Genomic DNA, 18,934 nt, shown 5'->3' with positions numbered 1-18,934 from the left:
CTTGCTGTTCTAGGCTTTTCTCCAGAGCAGCTTCTATAGTTAGGTCTGTGTTTATCCTGTCTTTAAAGAGAGAGCAGATCCTGTGCAGAAGGACCACCCTCGCGCCAGCCATGCCTGGACCATTGCTCCTGATGAAGAAAGTGATTCTGTGAGAGCAGCAATGGACTGTTTACTGTTTAGGGTTAGGGTTAGGGTTAGGGGTTAGGGGTTAGGGTTAGGGTTAGGGTTAGGCTCCCTGTTTCCATGCTCCTCTCCCCTCCCAGGGAGAGACAACACACCAGATAGAGAAAGAACCTCCAAATGGAGCCAGGCCCCCTTCAGCTGTTTACAACAGGTGGCTCAGCTGTGAAGAGCCAAGTGAGCTTGGTCAGGATGGAGCGTCCATGACAACCAGCTGACATTGCCAGTTAAGCTCCATTCCAACACGCATGTGGCCACAGCCTCTTAATGATTGCATCATCCGGTAAGTCAAGTCCAGCTCTAGCGCTGGGATCTGACTTGAAGCCAAAAGGGGCCAAAGCCTCCCTGGGTCAAGGAAGAGCCCCCATTTTCCAGTCTGGTTATATCTAATGATATCCATGTGCACTGGCTCCATCTCAGTGACAGCCATTCAGCTCCCATCCCCACACAGCCTTCATAGTTCATTTCCTGTGAGCCTGGAATTCCCTTCCAATTATTTGAAGGATACTAAACTTGACTTCGTATCTTTTATTTTTAAAAAATGAAATAATCACTGCTTTAAAAGACTAGGTATTAAAAGTTTTAGATTGGGGTCATAATGTACCATCTGAAGTCAAAGTTAACTCTCTCTTGGTAGTAAGAAATACTTCTTGGAAGGGCACCTTCTAACAGCAAATGTTGAGACTCACGAGCAATAGAATATAAGTCCAGAAGCTTCAGAACTCTGAATACCCAAAGTTGAGGGACTTTGAAGAGTTGCCTCCCAATATAATTGAGTGGATTACAGGTCTCTTGAGGGTAGCAATTGTGTCATTTTCATCCCTGTATCTCTAACCTAGCTTGGCCTCCATAATAAGCATTTGATAAACGTTAAATGAATGAATGAACAAATCTTAGAAAGATTAACCTCTGCCAAATCCCATGGGGATAAAGCCCAAATCCTAAGGCCCTCACTGATCATTCCTTTCTCCGAACTTCTACTGTCTTGAGAACAGGTATGACATCTCTCAGCACCTGTCGTACACTATTCCATCTGTCAGACACCTAGACTGTTCGATCCATAAGAGCAGGGAAGAAGACTTCGACCTCTTTTCTAAAACTCCAATACCTTGCCCACTGCCATGTATGATGCTCAATAATGTCTATTTAATAATTTGTTCCAAATGAGTATTATGTCAACCACTTCAGAGCAATTAGTTGTCAACATGGACATTTGTTCATGACAGTACTTGTCCAGACTTCTAGGTAAATGGAACCATGTCAAGAAAATAATTTCTTTCCTTTAGTTCATGTCACGATTACATGTCAATCAAAGCAATGAAGACAAAGGCCCAACTTTCCGTTGGAAACGCCTATGCAGAGAGAAGCCTTATAAGCATCTACGCCCAGAGCAACTGTGGGTGTGTCATCTGTGTTCCCTTCAGTCTTTTCTTCCTCCTTCCAGTAAATAGGTATCCAAGACTTTTGTGCCAGGCAGTGTGCTAGCACCTGGGGATACAAAACTGAATACTCTACTCTCTTTGCCTCCACAAAGCTGAGGTTGGAGGAGGATAGAGAAAGAAAACAGTTTCATATGTGCTATGATATAGTAAGTTCTGGGCTAAAAATGCCCTTGGGGGATGTTAAACCAGTGTTCATGGCTCAGGGAAAGGGGTATCTTAACAAAGGCCTGAAGGATCAGTAGGAGTTAACCAAGCAAAGAGGAGCTGAATTGTGTTGCTGGCAGAAGGGGCAGCATGTACAAAGAACAAGACACAGAGAGAGCTTGGTACCTCCAGGGAACTGCAGGGAGTGACTAGGGTGGCCAGCAATGGAAGGAGGAGGAGGCAATTATTGGAGATAAGGCCAGAGAAGTAAGCAAAGTTCGTATCATAAAGATAAAGGAGTCTGGACTTTATCTTACAGTCCAAAGGGAATGGGTGAAGGCTAGAAAGTGACATCATCAGATATAAATTTGGAAAGATGCTTCTGGTTGCTGGGTAGAGTTTGGGTTAGAAAGACACAGTGCTGGAGGAAGGGAGACTCGGTAGGGGCTATTGCAGGAATCCACGTGAAAGATAATGATGGCCTGGACTAGTGTCATGCCAGTGGGAACGGAAGAGTAGAAAGATTCTAGAAATATCTGTGATATAAAATTATTGAATAGATATGGGGTTGAGATGGGGAGAGGAGTCAAGGATGATGCCCTGGTTTCAGACTTGGGCAACTGGATACACAGTGGTGTTTTTCAATGATATTAAGAATGAAACAAGAGGGAGAAAATTAGAGAAAGTAATGAATTAAATTTCTGATATGTTGAGTTTTGGGTGTTGGGGGGAGACCCAAATGGATATGGCCAGGAGGCAGTTGGCTGTATGGGTGGCTCTGAAGCAAAAATTGGGATGAAAGAACGTTTGTGTTTCAGAAGCCATGGGAACAGATGATATCACTCAGAGAGAATGTGAGAAGTAAGAAGAGCACCAAGATAAGAACCTCAAAGAACCAACGTTTCAAGGATGGACAGAGGAAGAGGAGTTAGGAAAATCACTCATGTTGTCATGTCAAGTAAATCAAGGAGGGAGGATGTTTCAAAAGATAGGGAACATTCAGCAGTCAACTAAGGTAAGGATTAAAAAGTCTCCATTGCACTTAGCCACTAAATGTCACTGGTCACTTGGCAAGTGCAGGGTCAGAGGACACGTAGATGAATGGGAGGTGGAGATGCTGAGCATGGACGACTGCTCCAAGAAGTATGGGCTGAAGGAGAGGAAAGAGAGGATAGTCAGTGAAGAGGGGCTATGGAGTCAACAGAGTTTGTCTGAGGATGGGAAGAATATTTTATGACAAACACCTGTTGCAAAGTCAGCTATATGTTCCTAGGATCCTCGAAGTATCGTCTTGTTTTTATTAAGACTCCTAATTTTTAATTTCTAGATTGACTTTTAAAAGGTGCAATAAATGAACAATAAATAGAGGACACATCTGTCAGCTCCTATGAATGTGAATATAAACTAGTTCAGGCAAGAGAGATTTGTAACATATATGAAAGGAGAACCATGAATTTAGCACTCTGCAAACTGTGTGTTCAGGTGGCTGAGGAAGAGAGGACTTTTGAGATCTGTTTCCTCATCTGTAAAATGGTATGGAGAGAAAACTCTGGAGAATGGGGGGTGTGTATGCACATGTGTGTGCAGAGGTAGTTACACTTTTACTTGAAATATTGGGAGCTTGACCTTGATGTTGCTATGATCTGGAGCGGATGTGAAGGATATAATTGTTGCAAAGAGAGGAGGGTACCACTGCTTTTATGTGACCTTTTTGTTCCAATTCTTTTTTGTCGAGGTGTATCCTTATTAATTCCCCCTAGAGAAAAGAGATAACCACAAATAGATTTCATAGGACACAAGTAAATTATTTTTTCACCCTATCAAATTATAAATCTTTCTGGTTTGTTAATGTATTACCTGTAATTTATTTTAATGCAAATTCCCATATCCAGTGATTAAAGAACACTTAATCTAAATAGTGAGTGGGCCCCTCCACACCTCTCATCTTGCTGAATGAGCTGGGAGCAAACACACTGGCATTTTGATGAGAGGAGATGAGCAGCAAGAGGCACAAAGGTCATTTCTAAAATGGGGATATGGAATCATTCCCAATCCTTGGCCAAAAGAAAAAACAACTATATATCTATACTTACTTTTTAGAGGGAACACAGTGAATATGATTTGGAAGATAATTCAGAATTAAATTACCCCCCATCTAATGAATGGATATTGAAAAAATTTGGTCTGAGAATCATTCCATTTGCTTGAAGCAAGCATGGTCTTTGGGTCATGGGAGATAACAGCCAATATCATCATTGCCAGACACTATTTTGAGCATTTTATATGTTAACTCATTTCATCCTCTCAACTATCCTCAAAGTATATACTATGAGTATTTCCATTTTACAGATGAGGAAACTGAGGCATAAAATATTAGGTAACCAACATATTAAGTAATCCAAGGCCATAAGAAGTGGTGAGGTGGAGATTGGAGTCCAGTGAGAATGCCTGCTCTTGACCCTATACCACTGCGCGTCGCACGGAGGATGCCAGGTTGACCTCAGTACTCTCTGCTAACAGGTTGAGTGGTAAATATGTAAACCTTGTGGAAAATCCACATTTCCTGTTACTAGAATTTTGTATGTAGCATGAGATTCACCTCTAAGGAGTGGCAAAAAGAATTTGGGGCTGATTACTAAGTGAAGCAAAAGATAGCTGGCGAAAATTCCAGTGAGGACATTTGAAAGCCAGTGAGATCAGACCATCTAAAGAAAAGCCCAAAGAGCATCTTAATAATGTTCTTTATCAGAGCTGCATTTGATGGGACACAGGACACATCAGAACCTAAGTGCCAACATCCTTGGGATATGAGGACGTCCCTTCTGACTCTCCCCCAGTAGGGACTGTGCCCTGAGGAAGCCATACTTTCTTCCTGCCTGATGCCATTAATATTGTCATCCACGACAGTGCTGGCCAAAGGAAAAGCCACTCAACTGCCAATCTCTCCTCCCTTCTTTAAAAATAGGAGAAATGTGCGTCACTCTGAATGGTGTAAGGGTAGTCCCACCTGAAGTCGGAGGGATTAACAAGTCAATTGCCAAGGGTCTCTTCCAGCTCTCAGATGATTTCTTTTTAACCACGGAGAGTCTTAAAGAACGAACAGCCAAGTTTTACTTCTGTTTTCCCAGAACACATCATCTCTCTGGGCTTCTTCTTATAGCCTGACAAAATTCTTAGGATGCCCCCAGGGAGAGCAAATTTTATTCTTGTTCCTATTTACAGAGTTAGCTGGGACATTAACCGATTTTCTCAAGATCTCAAACCAAGACATCTGTGTGGCTAATATTAAAACATCAGTGTCTTAGATTCCTGTCCTTTGCTTAACAGAGCCGACCTACGACCAGCAGATCACCCTTATGGAAGGTCTGAGTTGTGTTCATGAAACAGCTGCTCCCAAGAAAACCATGTCACTCTGGGACATTAATTTGCGATTTGGGGTTCCTTGTTAGGGGCTGAAATTTGCTTTTGCATTAGCTACAGGAAAAGAATGGCAGCTCCAAAAGAGCACTGGGGACCTGGGTTTAGTTCCAGGAAGACCCCAGGCTGGCTGGGTCATTCTGAGAGTCCTGTGGTCTGTCCTGGCCTCAGGTTCTTCACCTTTAAGGTGAGAAGTGGGAGGAGGGGCTTATCCTAAAGACCCTTCAAGTTCTTTTCTAAATTTAAAGATAAATGGTATAGAAAGATGATAATGACAACATTTAGGCAAAAAATGTCATCTTGGGGCACATATTCATCTCTCTCCATCTGATTTGCAGCAGAGCTTCTCAAACTCTGTGGTCAAGGACTAGGGTTTTATCCCAACCCATCACAGACCGATATTAGCACTCAGCTCATGACACAAGCAACTCACCACGGGAGTGTGACAACCCCAAACTGGTATATTCAGTGACACCGGTCCACTGATCACCCACATGGTTGTCATGGTGATGTCAAGTTGCTATTAAAGTTCAAACACCTTACTGGCAATTTTTGTCCTTACGTTGGTAACACACAGTTGCCTGACCGGAAGCAGTCCACGGACCATACTTTGAATAGCACTGAATTTAGCCATTTTTCTCTGACAAAGTAAGTTCCCTAAGGGACTTTCAGACAACCTAGATGATTTTTTTAAATAAGCAACTGGAAAGCACAAAGTTACTTTTTTTTTTTTTAATAGCCTGCTGAGATAACTCTAGCCTCTCACCTTATGCAACCTGCTCTGCCCCACCACTGGTCTGGATTCTTCTGAAATCCATCTATCACATTGTCCTACTTCATCTGCCCTTGGAATTGTTCCTTTTCATCCTCCACTTCAGCTGACAGGCCCTGGGAAGGCCCTGGAATTCCTGCTGAGGGCCTCAAGGTAACAGACACGAGCTGATCACAGAGCAGGAGGGAACCTGAGAGGCTGGCAGCTGCCCTGGGGACAGCTTACAAGGGCCGCTTTTCGCCCTTGTAAGGTAGCAGCCACTCCACTTTCAGCACTTTCAGCGCTGTGCTCCCAGCCTCCCTTCCCTCCTCTTCGCTGGACCTCCCAGTGGTGAGGGCTGATGCTTCCAAGCCACCACCAGACTCCTATGTCCACCTGCCACTGACTTCTGAAAGGGCGTGCTAAGCTTAGGGCACGGCCTCCCTCTCAGCTATTTCTGAAAGTGGAGAGGGAGTTTGGTAAAATCAAAGAATTTGGGGTTATTTATATATTGTACATTGTCACATCACTCTTTCATTTTTATAATAAAAACGAAAACCTATTGGCACCAAGTCCTAGACAGTTCTAAGCACTTTCTAAGCACTTGTGTATATTACTTTGTCACCACTACCCAATATAGTTTGTCTCATTAATATTACCTTCTTTTTGTAGAAGAAACTGAAGTAGAGAGAGGCTAAAGGAACTTATCCAAGATACACAGGCAGTAAGTGGAGCCCCTGGACTTGAACTAGTAAGTGTAAAGCTCATGCTCGTGCCTGTAACCATGGCCCTACATCAGCTCTGGACATAAATGTTGGTTTGCACCTCATGACAATGTTATGGATGATCTAAAGCTGATGCAGATCAAGTAAATTAAAAAATATTTATTGAGCAACCTACTAGGCACCAGGAAGTGTTCTAGGCATTTGGGATACCATTAGTGGATGTAGCGTATTGAATGGTGGCCCCTAAAATGATATGTCCACATCCTAACCCTGGAACCTGTGAATGTGACCTTATTTGGAAAAAAGGGTCTTTGGAGATGTGTTTAATTAAAGGATTTCAAGATGAGATCACTTGGCATTATCTGGATGGGCCCTAAATCCAATGGCAAGTGTCCTTATAACAGAAGAGGAGAAGACACAGAGACAGAAGGAAAAGCTATATGAAGATGGAGGCAGAGCCTGGAGTAACGCCACAAGTACAGCCAAGGAACACCTGGGGCCACCAGAAGCTGTAAGAGCAAGGAAGGATCCTCCCCTAGAGCCCTTGGAGGGAGCACAGCCCTGCTGACACCTTGATTTTGGGCTTGTGGCCTCCAGAACTGTGGGAGAATAAATTTCTGTTGATTTCAGCCACTAAGTTTGTGGTCATTTGTTACAGCAGCCTCACGAAACTAATACAGTGAGTAATCAATAAAGTTCTTGCTCTCACGGAATTGACATCCTAGTCAGGAACAAACACAATGTAATGTAAGGTAATATAACATAATATAATGTAATGCAATGTAAATAAGAAAAGAGAACAACATTTGCCTAACAGCTGAAAAACACATTCGCCTCCAACATCGCCTTCTCCAGGAAGTGTCAGCTGCACTCTCTAATCTGAGTGCTCAGTTCCCCTCCCCTGTATATGCTCTTATAGACACTTTTTGAACTTCCATGATAGGAACGTTCCCATTTTCTAATCAATGGATTAATGTCTGTGTTCCCCAGTGGCCTGTAAGAAGCTTCATCTCCAGCCTTACCCAAGATTATTTAAGAATGGGAAGAAACTGGGAATACCATAATGACCAACAAGAAGGAGGCCAGTGGAGACGAAGAAGGGAGCAGGGCCACTGTGCATGCTTGTGCAGCTTATTTCTGCCCAAGGATGCTGGCCGAGGGAGCAAAGGAGACTAGAGCCCAGCCAGTGGTCTTTCCAAGTGGTGGCCTCATGTGAAGCTGCATTTTCTAATTTGCACAAAGGATCCATGTAGCCCAGCAGTGGGCCTGAATGCCACTGCTATTTAGAGATGTCAAGTCCTTCCAGCCAGAATCTGGCTAAGGTACCAACCCTCATGCCGCAGAGCAGGGCAGTGCTTAAAATCCTTCCTCTAGGCACCCAGACTGGGGCGACAATCTGACAGATTGTTGGCAGAAGTGTCCTGAACCCTCAGAGATATTCTCTATGTATTGGTGACATTCAGATACTATCCACTTTTTTCCTTTGCCTTTCTACAATGGGAAGAACAAACATGAGACTCCAGAATCCCTGGAGTGGGTACTATTCCAACAGAGACTCTGTTTCAAAGGAGATCAACAGGCTAGGCAGTGAGGCATGAGATGCTTTTGGTCGGCAGCAAGCACAGTGGTCTCGTCATTTCACATGTGGCTGTAGGTAAGTCATATTTAGGCCTCTATTCCTTAATCCTTTTTTTTTTTTTAACTGCATCAAAACAGATTTTAAGATTAATAAAAATAAAGAGGAACACAACATAATAATAAAAGGAACATTCAAACAAAAATATATAATAATAAAGGCTAGGCTTCAAATATGTGCCAAACAACACAGGCTCTGAGGCAGACCATACTTTCCAAATCTGGCTGCAAAAAATATTTCCCATCCCACATGGTCTTCTGCAATGTGACGTTCCACTCTCATCAAAAGGTAGAGTCTAATTTCCCTCTCCTTGAATCTGAACTGGCTTTAGTGGCTCAGTGGAAACCAATAAGACACAACAGAAGTGATGCTACAAGACTTCCCAGGGGCAAGGACAGAAGTCTTTCAGCTTCCACCTGGGTCTCTTGCAAGGTTCGCTCTCCAGACACGCTCCCTTGGGATGCTCCTTCTCAGAACCCAGCTGCCATGCAATGAGAAGCCATGCCTGTGGAGCGGCCATGTGGAGGGGCCCTGGACATTCCTTTGAGTCACTCCTAGTCTCTCATGTCAGGTCCTAGACATGCAAGCGAAGAAGGCTCCAGGTGGTTCCAGCGCCCAGCCCGTCCAGTCACCCCTGGCCATTGGTGTCTTCCCAGCTGAGGCCCCACACGTTAAGGAACAAAGACAAGCCCTCCTCCTTGTTCTCTGCTCAAATTCCTGACTCAGAATCCATGAGCACAATGAACCTTAATTCCTCATTCTGCAAATATAATTGCACATATGCTCCAAATGTGCTAAAAATAGTTTCTCAAAAAAGGGATGGGAATGAGGATGTAGGCAAATCCTAAACCCAATTTGTCTATTACTGGATACCCCTTCCCTCTCATCTGGCCTGAGATCCCCTCTGTTAAGGTTTACACCTTGGGTGAAGGGATCCAAAGAATTCTTGATGGCAGAAGTCACTTTTAGGGTAGGAGAAAGAAGAGGGACGTTTCTTCTAGTGTCCTTGCATGAGTTTGCCGGGGAACTGGAATCCTAGAAGCAGAGAGGGTTTGTGCATCTTATCTCCCATTTGCTGCCTTGGAGAGCTCGAGGCTTGCACCAGAGAGAGGGAAAACCTGGAAAGGCCAGGAGGAGCAGGCCCTGCAGTGACAAGTCTCAAGCAGCCTCAGGTTCCACAGAACTCTTCTCTGGGGCATAAGCAGTGAAAAGAGGGGAATACAAAGTGGGGTTGTGCCCAGGAGATCAGCTTGGCTCCAGGCCCTGGTGATGGAGGTGTCAAGTCAGCCTGCCTAGGCATGTCTGCTTCCCATCAAAGCCTGCCTGGGTCCCCATGGCCACTGGACCACAGCCATCAGATTCAACTGTTAACGCCTCCATGTTGTAAGACCATAGACTGTCCTCACTGGAAAGGACCTGAGAGACCATCCACTGTGTTCAGAATGCACCAGTTGGTACATAATTGGTGAAAACTGTGGAAGAAAATATCAACAGGGCAATTGTTGTTTTTGTTCCGTCAAGAATACAGAGGGGTTAGAAGTGACCACATCACAAGCTATTGAGGCTGAAAAATACTATTTTCAAAGCTTTTTGTAGCGGGGAAACTTGAGGCATGGCAACCATAGGCCAGAAAGCCTGGGACCAGCTCTTAAGAAAGTTGACTTTGGGGGCTGGCCCAGTGGCATAGTGGTTAAGTTCATGTGCTCTGTTTCAGTGGCCCAGGGTTCACTGGTTCAGATCCTGGGCATGGACCTAAACACCACTCATCAAGCCATGCTGTGGCAGCATCCCACATACAAAATAGAGGAAGATTGGCACAGTTGTTAGCTCAGTGATAATCTTCCTCAAGCAAAAAGAAAAAGAGGAAGATTGGCAACAGATGTTAGTTCAGGGCCAATTTTCCTCACCAAAGAAAGAAAGTTGACTTTGCATAATTCGTTAAATATGGCAATTGTTCAAAGGGCTGGAAAATGCAAGCATTTCCCAAATATGGCTCTTTCGTGGTCTCAGTGTATAGATGAAATTCTCCCACTATTTTCCTAGTTCTGGACACTTTAACTCCATTTACCTAACCAATAAGGAGGTGGTTATAATGGAGCCTACAGAACCTGAGTAAGGCAAGATGCTTGGGATACATCTGGCAGTAGGCTCTTCCACTACTGCCATCAAGAAACTCACATGCACTGTTGACATGCTTGAGTGCAACTTAAGACTGAGTGCTCCCTCATCTGTCCCAGCTTCCAGAGCTGACTACAAACCAAATGCAATGAGGTTTCAGAGTTTCTGAAGAGGGACTTTTCTTCGTGGTCCCTGAGGGACAGGGGAGGGACCAGAGAGCTGATGGAAATGGCAGGGAACAAAATTTTTATCCCAAAGGAGGATTTTTTGTAATAATGAGAGTTGTTCCAGTGTAGACTTGGGTATTACTTTGCAAGGAAGTGAGTTTCCTGTCATTTTCAGCCTTCAGGGAGAGACTGTCTATTGACTCCCACTCACTGGGTTCATTGCAAATTCAGGCCTCAGATAGGAGTTGATCCAGACAACACCTTAGTGATACAGACTCTAAGATTCTACAGCTTTACGAGCTGTCATAAAATCACTACCTTTGCAAAATCGGTGCAGCAATGGGTGTCAAAAAAAAACAAAAAGCAACCATTTCTTTTTAACTCAGAGCTGACTTTCATGCCTCAGTGCTTGAGAGAAGCCTCAGAGAAGCAACTGAAACGCTTATGTGCTTATGTCATTCTGCACCGAGAATCATTAATGTTATCTTCATAAATCTTTTTAGGGTTTTGTATTCTGAGGCTGGTTATGGGGTGATTTTCATCTCAGTGTCAACACCTGCAATTCCAGGCTTTGAAGCAGTGGTTCTCAACCGGGGGCTATTTTGCCCTCCAGGGGACATTTAGCAATGCTGGGAGACATTTTTGATTGTCATACTGCAAGCGGGGTAGTGCTGCTGGCATACTGGGTAGAGACCAGAGATTCCGCTAAGTATTTTGCAATGCACAGGACAGCCCCCTACAACAAGGAATTATCCAGCTCAAAACATCAATAGTGCCGCTATTGAGAAACCCTGCTCTAGAAGGATGGAGGAGAAAACAATAACAATAGCACTACTCTTACTTATTGACAGCCTACTGTACTTGGTACTTCACAAATGCACGTGATCTCGACACATTACATCACCTCATTAAGGTGGGCACTGTTAGCCCCAGTGTGCAGGTGGGGAAGTTAAAGTCCAGAGAGGTGACATGGTTTGTCCAAGATCGAACAAGTCATAAACGCAGAACTGGGGCTCAAACCAAGGTTTGACTCTAAGGTCCAGGTTTGTAAACAGTATGGTATGCTGGGAGCCCTTTACATAATGACACACCGTTTGAGCCAAAATTTAGGCTGGATACAGCCACAAAAGTGCACCCAGGAGCAAAGGGCTTCAGAAAGAGACGAACCAAGCCCCAAATGGAACCTGCACCTTCTGAACGAACCTGAAGGGGGCACCCTCCCGAGTCAGGATGACGACTCCCAACAGATCCAAGCCCAGCTCCTCTGGGGTCTGCACACTTGCTACACTGCTTCCTGAAGAGGCATTTGTGGGGGCTGAGGAGGGAGGAGCGTGCTACCTGTCCATCCACCCCCTCCATGAGGTGAACTTTATTTTAGTGTGAGTTCACTGACTATCACAGGTCTCAAAAATTTTTAGCCAAAAATAACAACTTTCGCTGAGATTTTTGAGAACACCCTCTGGAGTTAGGCAGAGCCAAGTTCAAACACTTGCTCTTTTCACTTATTCATGGGGTCATTTGGGGCAGCAAGTGACTTTCTCTCCTTAAGCCTCAATTCTCCCAACTGTATGATGGGCATCATCATCATCATCGCTACTTCATGAAGTGTTATGAGGATGAAATGAGAAAACTTATGAGCCAGATGGAGGCCATAAAGCTCGATCGGTACCCAGAACAGAGTAAGAGACCAATGAAAATTAGACGATATACTGATACCACTATATCTCTATACGGTTGATAGTACACATCATTTTATTTTGGTGAAACGAAAAGAAGGGGAATGAGATCAGGGCTGAGGGGCCGAATGTGGCTGTGTGGGGTGGGGCTGGGCTGGGCATGTCCAGATGTGGAATGCCCATGTGGGGTGCCCCACACTCCACAAAGAACAGAGCATCTTGGAGTTAAAACTAGCTAGCAGGAAGAGCACAATGAATCCCGAGCAAGCGTCCTTTGTGATTCCAGTGAACATTTCTGTGGTTGCCTTTTCTAGATAAGTTATTTGTGGATGACTGTCATCTTCTCAGTTGCCAAAAATCCCATAATATAACACACACATGTTGATGCTGGATGCGCCAGTCTTCTGCTTGGAGTCTCTTAACAGACTTAAAATTCAGTGAATTCTGGGATCCATCAGAGACCCCCCGAGGCAGTCGGAAAATCTTGAGTCAGAAGCAGAAATGAAGCAGTCCACTTGTATCTTGAATTTTCTTTCTAAAAAGCTGCATGGCCCTCTCTGAGTTAGCAACTGGGATTTCAATATTTTATTCAACGAATATTTGATGTGACATATTTTACAACCAACAGCTGTTCGGATGAATTAGTCACCTCTGTGATGATTCTGTTACTCACACACAGGGCTTTTGTTTCCTGGAACTTAACCTCTTTCCCCAATTCTGGCCTGTCTCCAAAACCACTTCCTTTCACAACAATGACATTTCTTTGCACAGGTATATTTGTTCAGAAAAGGGATCTCTAGCCAACTGCCCAAATTAAAGAATCTCAGAATACCAGAGTTGGAAGATCTTCAGAGACCTTTCACTAAAGAGATGAGGAAACGGAGACCAGAAAGACTGAGAGACTTGCCCAAAGTCACACAGCAAATTATCAGCAAAGCTAGAATTAATACCCTGGCTTTGTGACAGCTTGTTCCACTTTTGTTTACTATCCTATGAGATTTCTCATCTTCATCAGGGTAATTCCAAGGGGCAAGGAGAACAAAGTTTTCCCATGTTTCTCACTAATCAAAAAAGTTAAGAACATTATATTTCAAACACTTGAATAAAACCTGATGAAATTAGAAAGAGAATCTTAAGCGGGAAAATCACAAGGAAAACCACAAGATTTGTTGATTGGAGCAGACATGAAGTAGAGAAGGCTAATGTGGATCTCATGGTCTAAAATCTCCAAGAGCATCAATGTGAGGCCCACACATAGCTCCCAGGGACCCATCACACACATATGACAATGGTTGACAATGGGCCCAAACTAGAAAACCTTTGGGCTTCTTCAATATGGTACTCCAAAAGGAAATAAAGCTTACAGAAGATGTGACATTCGAAAGTTTTTTAAAAAGAAAATTAAGAAAAGAAATCTGTGTACATATTTTGCTTTCAACAATCCTGACCTTATTTAGCCTATTTTACTTCTGGTTTCCAGCGAGCCAAGAATATAATGAACAGACTTGGCCATCCTGACATCGCCCAGGGAAAAGTTGTGCAAAAGAAGGACAATCTATCCCTTGTAGTGACCAGTTCTCTTCTTTCTTTCCTGCCATCTTGATGTCATCACTTCAAGGCTACAGTGCTCTTAATTTCAGCCAGAAATCTTTGAAAAAGAGTAGAATTTTCTGGCCTTTGGGAAAGTAACCAGCTTTCCTGACCTGGATCATTTTCAGTCTGGTAAACCAAAGCTGCTCCTAATAAAGTTCAAATGAAAGTTTGGCTCCACTGTGGGGCCTATGGTGGCGAGACCTTAGCTTTAGGCCAGAAAGAAAGCTCTAGTCCCACCTACAGGCACCCCCAAAGCAGGGTTCAAATTTCCTTAAGTCAAAGCTCGAAGGCTCAGAATCAGTCTAAAATCAAGTGTCAGGGTTGTCTTTCTTTGTTCATTTGTGTGAAATCAATTTTCTTATAAACACTATTTATTTCCTCATCTCCTTTGGGGCTTTCTAGGTATTAAAACAGGATTTCATTTATGGTTTATTGTTTTTACGATTCAACAATCATTCTTGAATATGACCATGAAAAGAATTATCTGGAGCACTCTTTAAAAAACATAAATTCCAGGGCTCCTTACCTGGATCACTGAATCCAAATTTCCTGGAATGAAGCCCAAGAATCTGTATTTTTAAAAAGTGTCCCAGGTGATTCTAATGCCCAGGATTTTAGTAGTCTAGTTACATTTCCCCTTCCTGTCTCCCTTCCTTCCTCTCTTCCTTCCTTTCCTCCTTGTGGCTGCCCTCAAAATCTAAGCACCACATATAATGGTTTTGGAAGAGAGGTACGATTCTCAGTTCCAAACCACCACCAGTTTGACAAGTAACATTTTGGTAGAAACATGTCTATAAGCCTGGAACTTCCTGTATGGCTACTGGCACTTAAAGAATTTTAGGATCAGAATTAGAAAGGTGGTTGTGTTCTTTCTTCTTGAAGATATCTAGGGAAACAGACATACATCTAAGTGCAAATTCTCATGCTTTATTTGAGGTCTTTATCGTATTCAGAATGGCCCAGACATAAAGAATGAAGATGTGGCCTAAACCCTACACACACTTGAAGTTCTGAGTTAGGTTGCTATTATCCTTTCTTTTCCTAAACTAAATGGCCCAAATTTCCCTTAATGTTTCCTTGTAGGCATTCTCCCTGTCCTTTGATTACTATTTTCTACTGCTCCTTCACATTCTTCAAGCTACTCTTGGTTCACCAACAGGGACTAAAATACCTTCAGGGCATAGCTGTACTAATATACTTTATAGTTTGAAAACAGCTCATACATCCCTTTACAAGAATCCAGTTTATTGCTGGGGAGTGACTTAGACTAGTGACCCAACTCTAAAGATCTACAGACTAACGTTTTGCTTCAAACAAAGTTTCCTTTAGAATTCCTTTATTTAGTGGTTCTGCTACATCTGAACTGTAGACAGTTTCTGGGATTCCTATTACATAAAGATCAGATTCCGAATTTGATCTCTAAACCACCCCTATTTTCTCTTATTCTCTCCTTCTTTTCCCTCTGAATTCCTGAGTTCTTCTAGTTCGTCTTCTTTCTTATTCATTGGCTTTTCTGTACTTTCCCTAAGGCTGGTCCGTTTTCCCTCAGGCTTGCAGTTTTTCAATTGCACAGTCATGCTTCTGGAAGACGGGAGTATTAGCCCCCATGTCCTCCTTTTCCGGAATCTGTGCCCTTTGCCACATTAACTCAGAAGTTCCTTCCGCTGAAGGTTGACGCTCCGTCTCCTCCCCTTGGCTCTGGGATTGGCCATGGACTGACTTTGGCTAGTGGCTCATGGGCAGTTCTGAGCCTACGCCTCGGTTCTGCTCAGCCCTCTTGCACTTCTGCCTTTGCCATAGAAAGAAATCGTCGTGGTTAACTCGTTAGTGTAAGGAAAGCAAGAGAAGACTCATCTAACCTACAGCTTAGAGTCACTTAAATTAACAGGGCCAGGGCAGCCAATCCACACAGACTTCGTAACACTGTAGGATGCCTATGTTTCCAATGAGCCTTTAGAGCTGTTCAAATGACAATGAGTGAGAGAACTACACTATGCTGGACTCCAGGAGAGTGGCTTAGATGAGTGAGTATCCTTTAAGGGAGGAGGGAAGACATCTCCTTTCTTTCCTTGGGACTAGAGCTTAAAGACGCTGAACGTTGTAGTAGAGAAGACGCGAGGAAGATGAGGGGAAGCAGAAACTGATTCTGGGGCAGGAAGAAACACCTCTCTAGGAGGCCCCGAGGAGGAAACGATGCCTACCAGCAGCCCTGCTCCTACAGAAAAGCAGGTCCAGAGAACACAGCTCATCTCACGGAAAATGACTGTGGCAGAAGGAAATGTCCCTTGAATCCAGGCCTCGATCGGCACCTCCATCTCTACCCCCAGGCTCTTATGATCTCTTTCCTTCTGGCTTGGGAATCTGTCTCTTAAACGGGCTCCAAGAGATTGCCTGCATATATCGAGTGAGCTCGTTATCCTGTTGACTCAAGACATAAAAAGACATTTTCTTTATTTTTCTGAGTATGATCACTCCCACGCAAACAATAAACCAGCCCCTAACTCTTACACCTCACTCCAATGGTCATTTTAGCCAAAACTGAGTCTCGATTTAAGACCCTCCCTCCACGGGGAATTGTTCATCCCGCAGGTGAGAGTTACGACCTAAGGGGCCAGAAGAACAATATATTTGTGATCAAGCCAGAGTGAACCTGCCAACGGCATTTTCCAATGCCATTTAAGAAAAACAGACAAGGTCATATAACTAATTTTAGCCTATTTTCCAAATCCTTTCTGCCTAGCATCTATAATAACGCCTACTAGAGGAAATGAATGCACATCAGGCTCAGTGAGAAAAGATATCCAGTTGTTTTTTTTTAAAGATATCCAGTTTTTAAAGAAAGAATTTTAAATGATTTTCTGCCCATTAGCATATACGCTGTCTCCCTTCCCGTCAGAGGTATTCTCATCCTGAAATTCCTTGAACTCCTCAGTAGCACATGACCCACCCAGAACCTGACCCGCGGTTCTTGCTGTGACTAGACGGGGCCCAGGCCACTTGGTTCCCAGGGGCTTGCCAATTTGGACTGGAGAGTTCCTGTGTCAGGCAGGGGTCCCCCGATGCCCAGTGCACTAGGTCCCAATTCTTTCATTCAACAAATAGCTAGGGAGCCTCTGCTTTGTGCCAGACCCATCTGTTGTGATTATGTAAGAAAGGGGCAGGGAAATGACTGGAACTGTGATCACAAGTAAAGACAAAGAGATGCTGGATCGTGTCAACTGTCACTGCAGCTAAAAGCACCATGGACCTGCCGCTTTGAGACCTAAACAAACTTCCTATGAAACCATTTCTCAGAGCTGCCTTTTCCTCTCCAATTTACTGTCAATATTTCCAACAATCTTTGGCTCCTCATCTTGTCTAAGATGCAGCAAGAAGTGCCACTGCTGAGGAGAGGGAACCCCTGAGGCTCAGGTCTGAGTGACTTCCACCTGCCCCCTCTCATTTCTCTCTTCTGGGTTTCTAACAGGAAGTCCTGTCATCAGCGGTCCCAGAGGAACTTGTCCATACAAGCTGGATGCCAGTATTTACAGGATTAAAATTTTCTTCTTCCAATGCCATAATTGTTGGTAATAGTTCAGCCTTTGTCTTTTGTATTTGAAGACAGTGTGTGTACACATATATGTGTATATATTTGCACACATGTGTATGTATATGCATACACACACACACATCCCATACACACTTTTTCTTAGCCAGTTTCTCCCACAAGTGGCCAGGCTGCTCTGAGAACTATTAAAGGGACAACAGGGTCCAAGCAGGGTAGGGACATAGGCCTTTGGGGCTTACACTGGGTCTGCTTTTCCCTTTGGTGACACTACTGGAGTCCCCTGGGGACTCTCTCAGTCTGTATTCACCCTGGGGTACAAACAGCTGGTGGCAAGTTAGCGCTACTCTTTGTATTCTGAAAGAGCTCATGATGTCAGGAGAGAGAGATGAAGCTCTGACGGTGAGAGTTCAGGCAGAATTTGGTGGCATGCGTGGACTGGGAGATTTGGTTCTAAGGCACCTACACTCACCAACTTCCACCCCTACGTCATATCTCTGGCTGGGTGTCCTGGGAGCTGGGGTGACTGCGGTTCTCAAGCCAAAATCTACATTTTTGCTCTTGCAAGAGCCTGGCCAGCCACTGGCCACAGGAAGGTCACTTATCTCCCAGACTCAAATGTTCAGAACCTTGTTGAGAACCATAAAGGAAGCGACCCACCCTGTGCACAGTGAAAGCAGACAACCCCAGATTAATTTCTAGCCCAGGCTCATAACCCCAGGGGTGCTCATTCAGCACTTCTATATGACACGTTTCTATTCCAAGACCCTTGGCTACAGTTTTCCGTTTCAAATTGATCAAATGTAGCAAGTTTGAAAACAGACCTACGACAGCAGCAATAACAGCTAACAGCCTGACCCAAAGGAGGAAAAAGACAAAAGCTGATGGAAGAATTTTCAAAGTCGCATTTGGTGAAGGGACACGCTGCTTACAACACCTCATTGGTCCCTGAAGGCGTCACTGTACTATATGAAAGCCCCATACAATAATTAGTACTCAGAGTAATAACTCTGGGTATCTGGAAAAGTTTAAATGATATCAGTGTACTCTGTTTAGGAAGATAATTCCAAAGCTCTGCAAAAAGCTGACGGCATGGAGAAAGGCCCCCTAGAGGAGAGTAGTGGTTACTGCGGCGTAAACCACAGCGTGGGGACCCCGGGCTGGAAACCACCTACCTCTGAATGTTGTCTTCAAGCTGTTTGACTCGGAACTCATCCTCCTCAGACTGCCTCCTCCTGGCTTCCTCCTCCTCGGCAGTTCCGGCGGGTATACCCTGCAGCAGCCATTTTTCCCGAAGCACTTTGGACTGTGGGAACAGCGAAGAGAACAGACGACATGATACCCTGCAGTCCACAGCCTCCTCTCCGGCCACAGGGCGCCGTTTTAGCTCCGCCCCTCATCAGTGTTCACCTCCATCGCTGCCTTCACCTCCTCACTAACTTGGCTCCCTACGTCCCTCCAACCCAACCCCCAGAGAGCCACCAGAAGGATTTATTTTTACATTTTCTACTATTAAAAAATTCTGAAAACATACAGAAAAA

At 44.1% G+C, this 18,934-nt stretch overlaps 1 protein-coding gene across 25 annotated transcripts in view; it reads right to left on the bottom strand.

Annotated features, from left to right (window-relative positions):
* The window catches only part of PALM2AKAP2 (PALM2 and AKAP2 fusion), a 467,689-nt gene that overhangs the window by 246,039 nt on the left and 202,716 nt on the right, over positions 1 to 18,934 (bottom strand). For all 25 annotated transcript variants that reach the window (XM_070251292.1, XM_070251300.1, XM_070251297.1 and 22 more), the window contains one exon: positions 18,569 to 18,699. In XM_070251292.1, the coding sequence (XP_070107393.1) occupies positions 18,569 to 18,699 (131 nt within the window). The remainder of the gene's footprint in view (positions 1 to 18,568; positions 18,700 to 18,934) is intronic.

Source organism: Equus caballus, chromosome 25, assembly GCF_041296265.1.
Source record: "Equus caballus isolate H_3958 breed thoroughbred chromosome 25, TB-T2T, whole genome shotgun sequence".
NCBI classification, from domain to species: Eukaryota; Metazoa; Chordata; class Mammalia; order Perissodactyla; family Equidae; genus Equus; species Equus caballus.
The sequence above is the reverse complement of the archived record's forward strand: the minus strand, read 5'-3'. Positions and strand labels throughout refer to the sequence as shown.